The sequence below is a fragment of the Chelonia mydas genome, chromosome 1, assembly GCF_015237465.2.
Source record: "Chelonia mydas isolate rCheMyd1 chromosome 1, rCheMyd1.pri.v2, whole genome shotgun sequence".
Classification (NCBI taxonomy): Eukaryota; Metazoa; Chordata; order Testudines; family Cheloniidae; genus Chelonia; species Chelonia mydas.
The window spans coordinates 215,597,585-215,608,917 of record NC_057849.1 but is presented as its reverse complement, the minus strand read 5'-3'; the positions used below and the strand labels follow the sequence as shown (position 1 = coordinate 215,608,917).

The window sequence follows — 11,333 nt, the reverse complement described above, 5'->3', positions numbered from 1 at the left end:
GGACAACATTACCCACCACTTCTGATACCATGCTTCACACTAAGAGAAAGTCACTCCCCCACATCTGTGGGGGTGCTTAGCCTCCAGGGCCAATCCTTAGCCTCTCTGCCATGACTGACACTGAAAATGAGTATCAGGAATGATGATTGCTGTTGTTGTGGTATGGGACATGTCACCCCCTGGTAACTGAAAGCTATCAAATACCTTTCACATCAGCCACCACAGAAAACTGTTCCCAGCCGCTCCTATCTACACTAATCTGGGTTGAAGTTACTGGTGTACTAGAAGGCAAAGTTTCTAGCTCCCTCTAACAGTTACCTGAGCATTAACATAGCCGTTCATTTTCATTTGTACTTCAAGATTTTTGACATGTTACTAGCCTTGCCAGCCCATTACCCCTGAATATATTCTAGGAGTGCAGAAGAACTCTTGCATCTACCAAGGCTGCTGTCCTTTTGTGCTTCCCTCAGGGAGCACCATGAAGTTTGGCTGCTCTGTGCTGGGGTTTATCGCTTCACTTTGTGGTACTGCTGCAGGAGCACAATGGTAGTGGGTTTCAGCGAGAAATATTCCCCGTAGTACCTTTCATTCCAAAGCACTTCAACGACTATATACTCCTGCCACTGGTTTAATACAAACAAGAACAAATACTCTTACACACAATGCACAATTAACCTGTGAAACTCATTGCCAGGGGACATTGTGATGACCAAAGGTATAATCAGATTCAAAAAAGAACTTCATGAGTTCATGGAAAATAGGTCCGTCAACGGTTATTAGCCAAAATGGTGAGACACACAACCCCATGCTTGGATGACCCCAAACTTCTGACAGCCCTGTATGTGTGGAAGTGGGGGGCACGGAGGCAGGGTATGAGGTGGATCACTCAACTACCCTGTTCTATATACTCCCCATAAAGTCCTGATGCTGGCCATTGTCAGAGACAGGATGCTGGACTTGATGAACTGTTAGTGTGACCCAGTATGGCAGTTTTTAGGTACAAACAGAGGCCTTCAGTCAACAGGGCTGCTGCCCCAGCACAAAATTCACTTCATTTAAGACAGTTCATTTTCCCAATTTTTTTCTTGTTTTTAATTACCATTATTGCACCAGTACATTTTATGCTTTATATACATATTTCTTTAATTTTTGCTTCTTCAGCTTTGCAAATACATAATATATTATCTCCAGAATACTAGCTAAGAGACATTACACAGAGGGAGAGGCTCCTGGTTAGTTGCTAATTGATGCTGTGAACTTCCTTAGTTTTGGAAACTGATATATAATTGAAATGACTGGACCTGCCACTGATATGGAAGATTTGAGCCAACCACTAGGGCACGTGGCCTGGTGTAGAGGACACCAGGAGAGGAAGGGGTTAATGATATACACCCATCCATGTAACAAATTCATAGGAGAAAGGGAAGCCTCGGAGACAGGGAGCTAAACCAACAGTGAGATTCAGGAGCAAGTATCAAGAGGAGAAAATACAGCTGGGGGCCAGGAATAGGTGGCTATTTAAAATACATCCATCCATCCAAGCCAGCAGTTTGGTCCCCACTTCAAGTGGAACTGCAGCAGCTTTACAGAGACATGGCACTCCCACAAGTCTCTTCAAAATAGCTTTTGCTTCCTAGAGAGATGCTCCAAGTGCAAACTGGCCTCTCAATGCCCTCAGTACTAGCGAGCCTGCAGAGAGGTAGTCTACAATCGCAACAGCGGAGAAGAGAGAAAAAAGGGTTGGAGACTAATTGGAAATACAAAAGTGTCCAATTAGCTGCTCCCCTTTTAGAACTCTAGCCCTGCGATTTTAGGGGTGGAGGGCAGAAACTAAGTGAGCAAAGTTTTAATGCTTCCAGAGTACATCTGAGGATAGACGTGTTGCCCCTAGTTGAGTGTCACAAATAAGAAGACACCTGCCTGCAAAGCCCACGCCTAGTGTTCTAGAAAGCGGATCCCAGCTACAGGAGGGTTGGGGAGACTGGCTGCTCTGCTACGGACTCCACTGAAGGCCATATGGTGGAAGTGGGTAGGAGGCCAGGCTTCCCTGTAAAATCACCCAGATTAGCAAGCGGACTTGCATGGCTACTTGGGAGCAGGGTGGGGGAGGATGAAAAGCAAGTGGCTTTAAGAGCCTCCCCAACAGAACAAGGGATGAGGTACAAGACCCCTCTGCCTCAGAGACTTTGTATGCCCTTAAGAAGGGCTTGAGGGACAGGGGGGTTCAGGGCACATTAAATCATCATGGCAAATAAATCCCACAAGTGGAAAGTTACCGGCGGGGGGTCAGGGTCCAGCCAGCTTCCCACCTGCAATCAATCCCTCCCCAAACAGACTGGGTGTGTGTGGGGGTGCCCTATGGGATCTGTCCCTTCCCCACCCTCCCTCAGTGCAGCTTGAGCTATCTATGGGTACAGGGAAACTGTTGTAATGCAAATGATTTCAGCACAGCATTGCCAGATGCAGGTGTCTCACCAGGACATATCCCAACTGAGGCTAGGGAGATGGCAGGAAGATGAAGTGCTGATGGAGGTGGGATAATCCAGTTGATAACCAGCCACATTACTAGCATGGCTGTTCAATTCTAAAAACAGGCATTTTTACACACTTCCAGTTAAAACAGCTCAATGGCATACTGAGATCTCAGCAGGGGAGGAGGGAAACAGGAGAGTGCTTTGGGAAGGCAGGGAGGGAAGCAGCACCAAGATCAGCTTCTAAAAGAACAAACCAAGTAAGGGAACGTCATGATCATGAAGTGCCAGGTCTGTGGCTCGGAGGCAGGTTGGTCTATACATGGACCTGTGTCTCCTCCCCCAAAGCCACAGGGAACACCCATCACAGGGAAGATCTGCATATCAGACCAAGGAGAGAACACAAGAGGGTGGTTATGGCTCAGCCTGGACAGACATACCATGATTAATCCTTAATGCACAAGATCCTGTTCCATAGGAGAGAGAAGGCAGACTGCTCCAATCTCCTACCTGCTCCTATGTTAGGGCCATAGCTAACCCATCAATACAAACTAGTGCCCCAAACACAGCTGCATGAAACCCTAACAGCCCTCAGCCCTGCAAGCCAAGCTGTAGTGATTTGGGTCTTTACTGTAGAATACCTGTGAAAGGTTTTGAACAGGGAGCTGGCCCTTGCCAGAGGGAGAGGTTAAGAACACAAAAGCATCAGACAACTTCAAACCCTCCTCATGGGCCCCACGTTACGGATTCTTGATTTCCCTATATGGACAGCTCAGAAACAAGAAACAGGATGCACCTCTCAATAGCCAGGTGGATAGAGGAGATACAACTCACTTCCTTTCCCTGGCTATCACATGGTAGAATTTTGAGATGTTCCCTCAGCGCTTGGCAGTTTCACTGTGAGATCAAAAATCAGTCTCAATTGAAGTGGAAACTTTAGAAGGAAAGATTGTCCAGGATTTCTGATTGAAGTCTTGAGAGGTTTGGATCCCTCCCATCCCACTTGATGCCCCTAGAGCTTCTTGGTCATCCCTCTGTTCCCACTCCACTGCCTTTGCCATTCAGAACTGGACCCAGTTGGACTGCTGAGGAGCCTGATTGGAAACAGCGCTGAAAGGACAAAAAAGACTGTCAGAGGGGACAGTTCCAGTCTTGGGATTGCTGCCCCACCTATACAGCTCTGCCAATGCCCCTCAGTCCTGCCCTGCAGCCCCCCTGCTAATCCAGTCCTGGGCTCCCCACAGAGTCCAGCCAATGCCCCTCAGACCTGCCCTGCAGCCCGCATCCCCTCACAGCCCTGCCAATGCCCTATAGACCTGCCCTGAACCCCCCCTGCTGTTCCAGTCCTGGGCTCCCCACACAGCTCTGCCAATGCCCCTCAGTCCTGCCCTGCAGCCCCCCTGCTAATCTAGTCCTGGGCTCCCCACAGAGTCCAGCCAATGCCCCTCAGACCTGCCCTGCAGCCCGCATCCCCTCACAGCCCTGCCAATGCCCTATAGACCTGCCCTGAAACCCCCCTGCTGTTCCAGTCCTGGGCTCCCCACACAGCTCTGCCAATGTCCCTCAGTCCTGCCCTGCAGTGCTCCCTTCCTTCTCACATACTCGGTCTTCTGTCTCCTACCCTGCTAGTTACCTGGATGCAGTGCTGAAGTCTCCCCAGAGGTCTGTGGTGGCTGGAATAGCAGCAAGTGCTGGTGCCTTAGGGATGGATGCAGGAGAGTCCAAATCTAACAGAATATCTGAGGGCAGGAAGAAATACACACACACACTCAAAGTTGTCGAAAGAACGGATTCACAGCCCTGCAGTGTTTAAATATCATCATCCTACAGGATATTTCCTCCCTGCAAGGTCATTGCTATTGAAATACATTGATAACCTGTAGAGAGAACCCTGCCTTCAGAAGTGATGTGAAGGTTCTAGGACTATATTATTAGCTCTTTTTGGCTATTTTCGCTGGGTCTGCATCATGTTTCCAGCTGTGTTTTGCTGCAACCACCTCAGCAATGCGCCACCCTCATGACCCATTCCATCCTTTTCCACCATTACAACTAGCAGCCTCATCATTTGTGCCATGAACACTAGCTCCAAAAAAGACAGAGGACTAAGACCCACCAATTCATGTCGCACAAGCCACTTAACAGATGGGAACTACTTTAGATTAGTACTGATCAGGGCTGAACTCAAATGAGTGACCAAACAGGCAACTGACAGGGCTTGAGAGATTCATAGATTTCAAGCACAGACCAAGCCCACCCTCCTGTCTAACACAGGCCATAGAACTTCCCCAAAATAATTCCCGTTTTAACTAGAATAAGTTGCCATGTGCTGGTGACCCCACCCATCCATGCTCAGCACTTACCAGCATTGCCCATGTTGCTGGATTTCAGCACTGGTGGCGGCGTCACATGGTTGGAAATGGCTGTTGAAGACGGGGGAGGGATTGGAGGGACAGTGATTTTGCCACCTGGAGGGGGTGGGAGCAGGTTCAGCCCCCCCAATCCAGCTGCACGGGGTTTGGGTGCCCCTCCTTTCTTTGTTGGCATGTTCTGTAAAGACACAAATGGATTTGAAGAGGATTCTCTATTGGAATACAGCTGTAAGCCTGGAGATGGCACCTGGCTCAGAGTTGGCTTGGCTGGGGAGATCCTTACCCCAATGTTTAGTTTGATGGTCTGTCCTTCCTTGAACCCTAGGTCCAGCTTGGGGCGTGTGTCAGTTTCCTGAGATTCCTTGGAGATTTCAGTCTCCTGCTTCACCCACCTGGATTCAAGGAAGGAAGGAAGAAAGGGAGAAGCAGTTGAGAGCCCTTGACAAATGAGGGCCTCAAAGGGACCATGGGAGATTTTCCCCTGGGAAGCACATTGTCTGGCTTTATCCCAAATACTGCCTTGCTGTGTCAGCACTAGAGACAGGCAGCAGAGAGTTCAAGCCTCCATGTCCCCAGAAGGTCAGTCTCTTTAACACAACAGTACATCCCAACCACCCCATCCTGCCCTACAGTGGCACCAATTGGGAGACTGCCACGTCAGAGGCAACAGCAACTCTGTGACCCAGGTTAACTTTTAGCCCATACCTTGGGTGACATCCTCAAGTGCCACTGCTGAAACTGAACAGCTGGGCTGCACCAGGGCCCAAAGGAATCCTGCCCCCATGGTGCCATGGATGAGCACCCACCACATGCTGCATACCGGCAGAGGAACAATGCCCTAGGGGAGATGGGACTCACTTGAAGTGATCCTGCAGGGAGACATTGAAGTCAAAGGCGTCACCCCGATCTGAGAAGCCGATGCCAATGAAAGCGCTTCGCCCTGGTTGGAAACAGATGTCAGCTGGGAAGGGGAAGCCATGCAGATTCCTTATCAGCCCAACATATCAACCCACTCCTCGCCCAGATGTCACCTACCCTCACTCGCCAATCCACCAGCCCTGCTCGGCCTACTGCAATCCCCCCCAGCAGTCCCATCCATGGACATACTGCCCAGCCACCTCCCCATTCCAAACACACACCAGCACTCAAGAGAGCAGCTAGCATCCGTGTAACTCAGTCAACAAGCTACGGCCAGATCTCCTTTGCGCTGGCCTGAACCCACCTCATTTGTATTCGCCTTTCCATGGCACGCTCCCTGCTGCACCACATAGCATCTTCCCTTTCTACTCACCATTCCCATCCTGAATTCGGAGGACAAAGTATCGGCTGGAATCTGTCACAGTCTCCACTGCAAGGCCAGGGAACTGATCTATGGGAGCCTGAGCAAAGAGCTCCCCTGGGGGATAAAGGGCAGGGAGTTAAGGAAAGGAACCCCAAAGGAAACTGCTATGCTGAGCTATTAACTAGGGTGTCCCCCCTAGGGTGAGTCAGAGGTGGCAGCCATAAAGTAACCTCACACCCTCACCCTGCCTTACCTGAAACTTTATCCTCTAGCTTTATGTATGCAATTTTGCCTTTTGATGTGACACGGAGACGCCCTGTCCAGTCCGGCTGGTCCAGTTTCCAGTCAGATGCCCTAGGAGGGGAAATGAACAGCAAGGTATGTTCTCTGACAGCACCTCAGGCTTGCCCTGCAGCCTCTTCCTGTCTTCCACTTCCCACACAGCTTAGCTGATGCATCTCAGTTCTGACTTGCAGCACTCACTGCTCCCTTTTTTCACATCTCATCTGAAATTAAGTCTCAGACTCTCAAACGTCTCTCAGCTGTTACTTGCTCCACACAGGAGACTATGATGGCCCATCTTTCTGTATTTACTCCTCTGTGCAAGCAGAAGTAGAAATAACCCAGAGAAAGACATCCAAAGTTATCAGAGGTACCGACAGGGGGAAAGGGAACAGTCCAAGGAGATGTTCAGAGTACAAGGCTGCTGAGTTGAAACAGGGAAGGCCTGTAAAAATGATTAATGGCCTAGAGAAGGAAACCACATTATTATTGCTATTTACCCCATTCTGTTCCAGGAAAACAATGAGACGCTCTGAAATTAAACAGTGTGTGTTTAAAATGGATTAAAAAGGAAGTCACACCTTCACATAACATATCATTAACAATGGAACTCTCTGTTGCACGATGTTACTTAAGCAAACCAATTAAGGGATTTCAGAGATCAGATTATATATTTATATGACCAGGAATAGTATCTGCAGTGACACTTAAGATTAAAATTACTATCGACACTTGCACTTCAAGATGTAAGGCAGTCACAACAGTGACTTTGTAAGGATAGCATTGTAGAGTTTGATAATCATGTCCTGCAATTCCAGATGACATATGGTCCATCTATAGGCAAAGAGAAAGATTTGCTAACTGCTGGCCCTGTAAACTCATCCCAGGATTTGAGGGTCAAGATGAATTCCTTCTGGCTCACAGATCACTATGAAAAGATTTTGTGTAGGCTAAGCTCAACTTTTAGTTAAGCCCATTCGCTCTTGGGGTCTGAGAGAGTAGCACAGGTGTAACTGATGACAGAAGTTAGCCCTGGAATTGGAATAAATATTTTATTTTTATAATCAAAACAATCTGTATAAGATCAACTAGTTAATCCCCAAACCTCTGCAAAGGAAAAGAATGTTCTCCACCCATAAAATGAAGAGCATGAGACAGATTTTGGTTCTGATTTTCAAAAGAGCTGAGCAACCACTACTCCAGCTGAAGCCAATGAAGTTGCAGATGCTCAGCACCTCAAAGTCAGGCCTCAGTTGACTTGCTCAAGGCCAGAGAGGGTCAGTGGTAGGGCAGGTATTAGTACATAGAAGCATCTGCCCTCCAACCCTTTGCTTATTCATGCAGAACAAGTCATGCTGACTCCAGTCAAATAGGTGACTGTGCAAGGACCAGAACAGAATCCAGCTCACTCCTCCATAGCTGTCCTGGATCTGCAGGGCTAATGGGAGGTAAAACATATTTGACACTGAAGAGAGCAGGTATTGTATGACTCAGAGCACAGACAGGGAGCAGAACTGTTGAGTAAGATGCCATTTTTATATAGAGTCATTTTTCCTTCCCTTGCAGTGTCAGAAAATCGACCACAACAGGGCCTAGGACACATGCATTAGGAAGTGAAACTAACCAGTCAGATGGGGGGAAATAAACATCTACAAATGGCAAAGCGGTAGTTGGCTTTGTTTGTATTCCCCATTTGAACAATCTGAGGGAGGGGGAGAAATAGCTTGGCGAGGTCCCCCTCCCTACTAGCTTGCCTGTGAATTTTAGCACTGCTGGAGACAAGGAGGCTCCCTTTATCCGGAGAACAAGGGCAGCAAACACAGGGGCAGCACAAGCGCCTCTCAAAGGCGACCCTCCTCCCCGTGCCCGTGTGCCCCAGCCCTGCCCCGGGGAGAGCCCGCTGGTGCGGGGTGGGGGGGAGCTCAATTGCCCCGGCGCTGCGAGCAGAGGGGCCTGAGCAGCCCAGGTGTGGGGGGCTGAGCGACCCCAGACCGAGTGCCCCCCTCCGTGCCCGCCGCCGACACCCGCGGGGACCCCCCCCCCCCGGCTTTCGGAGAGCGGCGCCCCCCGGACGACACACCCGCGTGACAGTCCCGCTGGGCGCCGGCGGGCGGAGCGGGGCTGCCGAGCGGGGGCTGCGGCCGGGGTCCCGGCAGCGCGACGCCAGGCCCTGGGGCAGGGCCTTGCCCCCGCGATGGAGGCAGCAGGCGGGGGGGGAGGCAGCAAGCGGGGCCAGGGGAGGAGGGTGAAGCTGCCCGCGGGGGCGGGGCGGGGCAGGGCAGGATGCGGCCCCGCTACCTGTATCCCCGGTTGGAGGCCCGCGGCGGGATGCGGTAGACGCTGACATCGGGCTTCACACACAGGATGGACTCGTACTCCGCCTCGGCCGCCGCCATCTCGGATCTGAGACCCCGGCGGGGGCGGGGGGGGGTGTCTAGTAACCGGGGGTGCGTCCGACCGCCATTTTTGTTACGGGCAAAGGCTGCTCCGTGGGAGCTGGCGGCCATGTTGGAATCAGGCCCGTTGAGGTTGTGGGGAGAGCCATTTTGGATCCTGGCAGCTTGACACGGGCGGAGGGCAGCCATATTGGAAGCCGGTCTGGTCAAGCGGTGACCGACGCCATTTTGGATCCTGGCAGCCTTGTCGCTGCTCTGGGAGGCCATGGTGGGAGCGGGCTGATGAAGCTATGGCGGTCGCCATCCTTAATCCTGGCACCTTCTTGGTCTTTCGTCTTCAGCTTGCATTGTGGAAACGGGCAGCGTGAAGCAACCACAGAAGGCCATCTTGGTTCCTGGCAGGCCCTGGCCTTCTGGTTCCACAGCGGGGCATCCTCAGGGTGATGGCGGTGGCTTGTGCTGGCCCAGGGGCTAAAGAGCCCTGGGAGATTTTGAGGGGGCAGGTGTTGAGGTGGGGTGTGTTGATAGAGATTAGGGGTGCAGGGCAGCATGGGGGCGTGTTTCAGAGCTGTGGTGGTTCAGGAGGGAAGCTGAGCTGCCAGTGCCCTAACGTGGCATGGGCAACTTGGCTCCCATAGGGCATCAGCCGCTCTTTGCCCCAGTGCCCAGGGTAGGGCTACAATGAGCACCGCTGAACCACGGAGATACTGACAAGAAGAGCACAGCACCACCACTGCCGACCCGAGCCTTCCAAAATCGAGTCAGGCCCCAGAAATCGGGAGACTTTCTTTTTAAAAATGATCCTTTAGTGATTCTTTGTCTGCTGCTTTCTGCACCATTAGCATGCACTGGCTTCGTGTTTCCAAGCTTTTCTCTGTAACCGCAAGGGCTAGAAACGGTTGTTTTAAATTAAAGCTGGAATTCTACTGTGATCACATTAATCTAGGAGCTGAGTCTTTAAGAAAAACACCCAGTACCGCAAGACTCATGATAAAAATGGCAAGATTTGGCAACACTCACCAATCACAAAGTACTTGAGAGGAAATGGCCCACTTCCCCTCCTTGCCACCTGTCACTATGATGAAGATGATGCACCCCAAAATGAACAACAAATCCAAACCATTCCTGCCCCACAAATCTCTGCTACAAAAAACACTCCAACACTTCCATACAATGTGACTAACAGCTGCATCTCATACTACAATCCTGCTCTTCCTCACTCCTGCCCTCAGTCAGGGCTATGCCAATGCCCCTCTATTCTGCTCTGCCGCTCCCCTGCTATTCCAGTCTTGAGCTCTCCATGAAGCTCTGCCAATCATGCCCTGCAGACCCTCTGCTTCTTCACAACTGGCCCCTCACATATAAGGAAATAAAATGTTCATATCCATTTCCTCTGATTGTTTCAGAACAGAAAATAACATCACTAAAAAGAGATGCAAATTCATTTCCTTCCACTTCTGCTGGGGAAAAGGTACAGAGCTTTGTAAAGCTCATTATATTTTTCTTTACTCTTTTATGTAATTTATTTATTGTGATGTGGAGGGAGCTTTTAGGAAACAACACATTTATATCCACAAAGAGGAAAATGAGGGTGCAGTGTGATGATATGGGGAGACCTCCTCATTTTTCCCAAGATATGCGCTTTACTTCCCCTTGGTTGCAAATCAAGGATGTGGTCTGGCTTGAGTGAAAGTCACTGGAAGGTAGTAAAGGTATTTTTCATGTGCTGGCCATTCTCATTAGAACCTCATATGCCATCAAGTTACAGACAGACAGACAAACAGAAATGGCACTGAAGTGAGTGTAAGGTTTTGCACAGACAAACAGAAATACTGTTGAGTTGAATGTAAGGCCCCACTGTGCTTGGCCAAGTAGTCTGTAACTTCTCACTGCATGATATTACTGAGGTCAAAAACAGATTAATAGTAACAAGATTTGACACCTACATGAATCAGAAAGCTGTACTATCTTCAGTGATCCTACTTACACTAAAAATGGGCTATCAGTCCTATGATTCTATGATTCCTCATGCTTCAGAGTGAAATCTTGTCATCAGCTGGTGGTTGGGAAGAAATTTCCTTGCAGTGAGGTGCATTATGGGGTTTTGTGTCTTCTTTTTGAGTTTTGTGTTTTCTGTGACACATGGTATTCCAAATTAGATGGTCCAGGTTAATGGGAGTTGGGATATAAGATTAGATGGATCCAATATGCAGGAGACAGTATACAGAACCAGATGGATCAATGTTCTGATCTGCTACACCAGACAAAATAGACCAGTAATGTGATGTGGTCGAGCAGGCTATGGGATACTGAACTAGATGGAGCAATGATCTGTGTTATCATAGCAAGAGGCAAGAGACAAAATCTACTGCTTTGATCTCACGCGGTGAGTCCAATTTCCTTATGAAAACTTCTTGTAAGCACCATATTTGTCCACATGCCACTATTGCTTTATCTCAGCAGCATTAGGCCAGATGTTTTGCAGCTCATGGTATCTGATTACAGAAGTGACTCATTCTTGTCCTTCCGCTTG

At 49.7% G+C, this 11,333-nt stretch overlaps 1 protein-coding gene across 4 annotated transcripts; it reads right to left on the bottom strand.

The window, feature by feature from the left end:
- Window positions 1-1,064: 1,064 nt before the first annotated feature.
- NECAP1 (NECAP endocytosis associated 1) lies at window positions 1,065-9,048 on the bottom strand. Of its 4 annotated transcripts, XM_043524093.1 has the most exons (9): window positions 8,703-8,846; window positions 7,722-7,834; window positions 6,376-6,476; window positions 6,132-6,236; window positions 5,699-5,780; window positions 5,124-5,232; window positions 4,832-5,018; window positions 4,105-4,210; window positions 1,065-3,581 (listed from the first exon to the last, which is right to left on the bottom strand). In XM_043524093.1, the coding sequence occupies exons 2-9, from the start codon at window positions 7,742-7,744 to the stop codon at window positions 3,533-3,535; spliced, it is 762 nt and encodes a 253-aa protein (XP_043380028.1). In that variant the 5' UTR covers window positions 7,745-7,834; window positions 8,703-8,846; the 3' UTR covers window positions 1,065-3,532. The 4 variants fall into 4 exon arrangements, with proteins under 4 accessions (XP_043380028.1, XP_037768922.2, XP_043380000.1 ...); XM_037912994.2 differs by lacking the exon at window positions 7,722-7,834 and having other exon boundaries at window positions 8,703-9,048; XM_043524065.1 differs by lacking the exon at window positions 7,722-7,834 and having other exon boundaries at window positions 8,660-8,896.
- Between the last annotated feature and the right edge of the window lie 2,285 nt (window positions 9,049-11,333).

Bases quoted from the DNA above. Each gene is read 5' to 3' on its own strand.
- NECAP1 (XM_037912994.2), bottom strand. From the start codon at position 8,989: ATGGCTGCCCTCCGCCCGTGTCAAGCTGCCAGGATCCAAAATGGCTCT. The intron at 5,019-5,123 runs GTAAGGATCTCC...GTGTCTTTACAG, and splicing joins CCATCAAACTAAACATTGGG to AACATGCCAACAAAGAAAGG. The intron at 4,211-4,831 runs GTAAGTGCTGAG...TCCTGCCCTCAG, and splicing joins CAGCAACATGGGCAATGCTG to ATATTCTGTTAGATTTGGAC.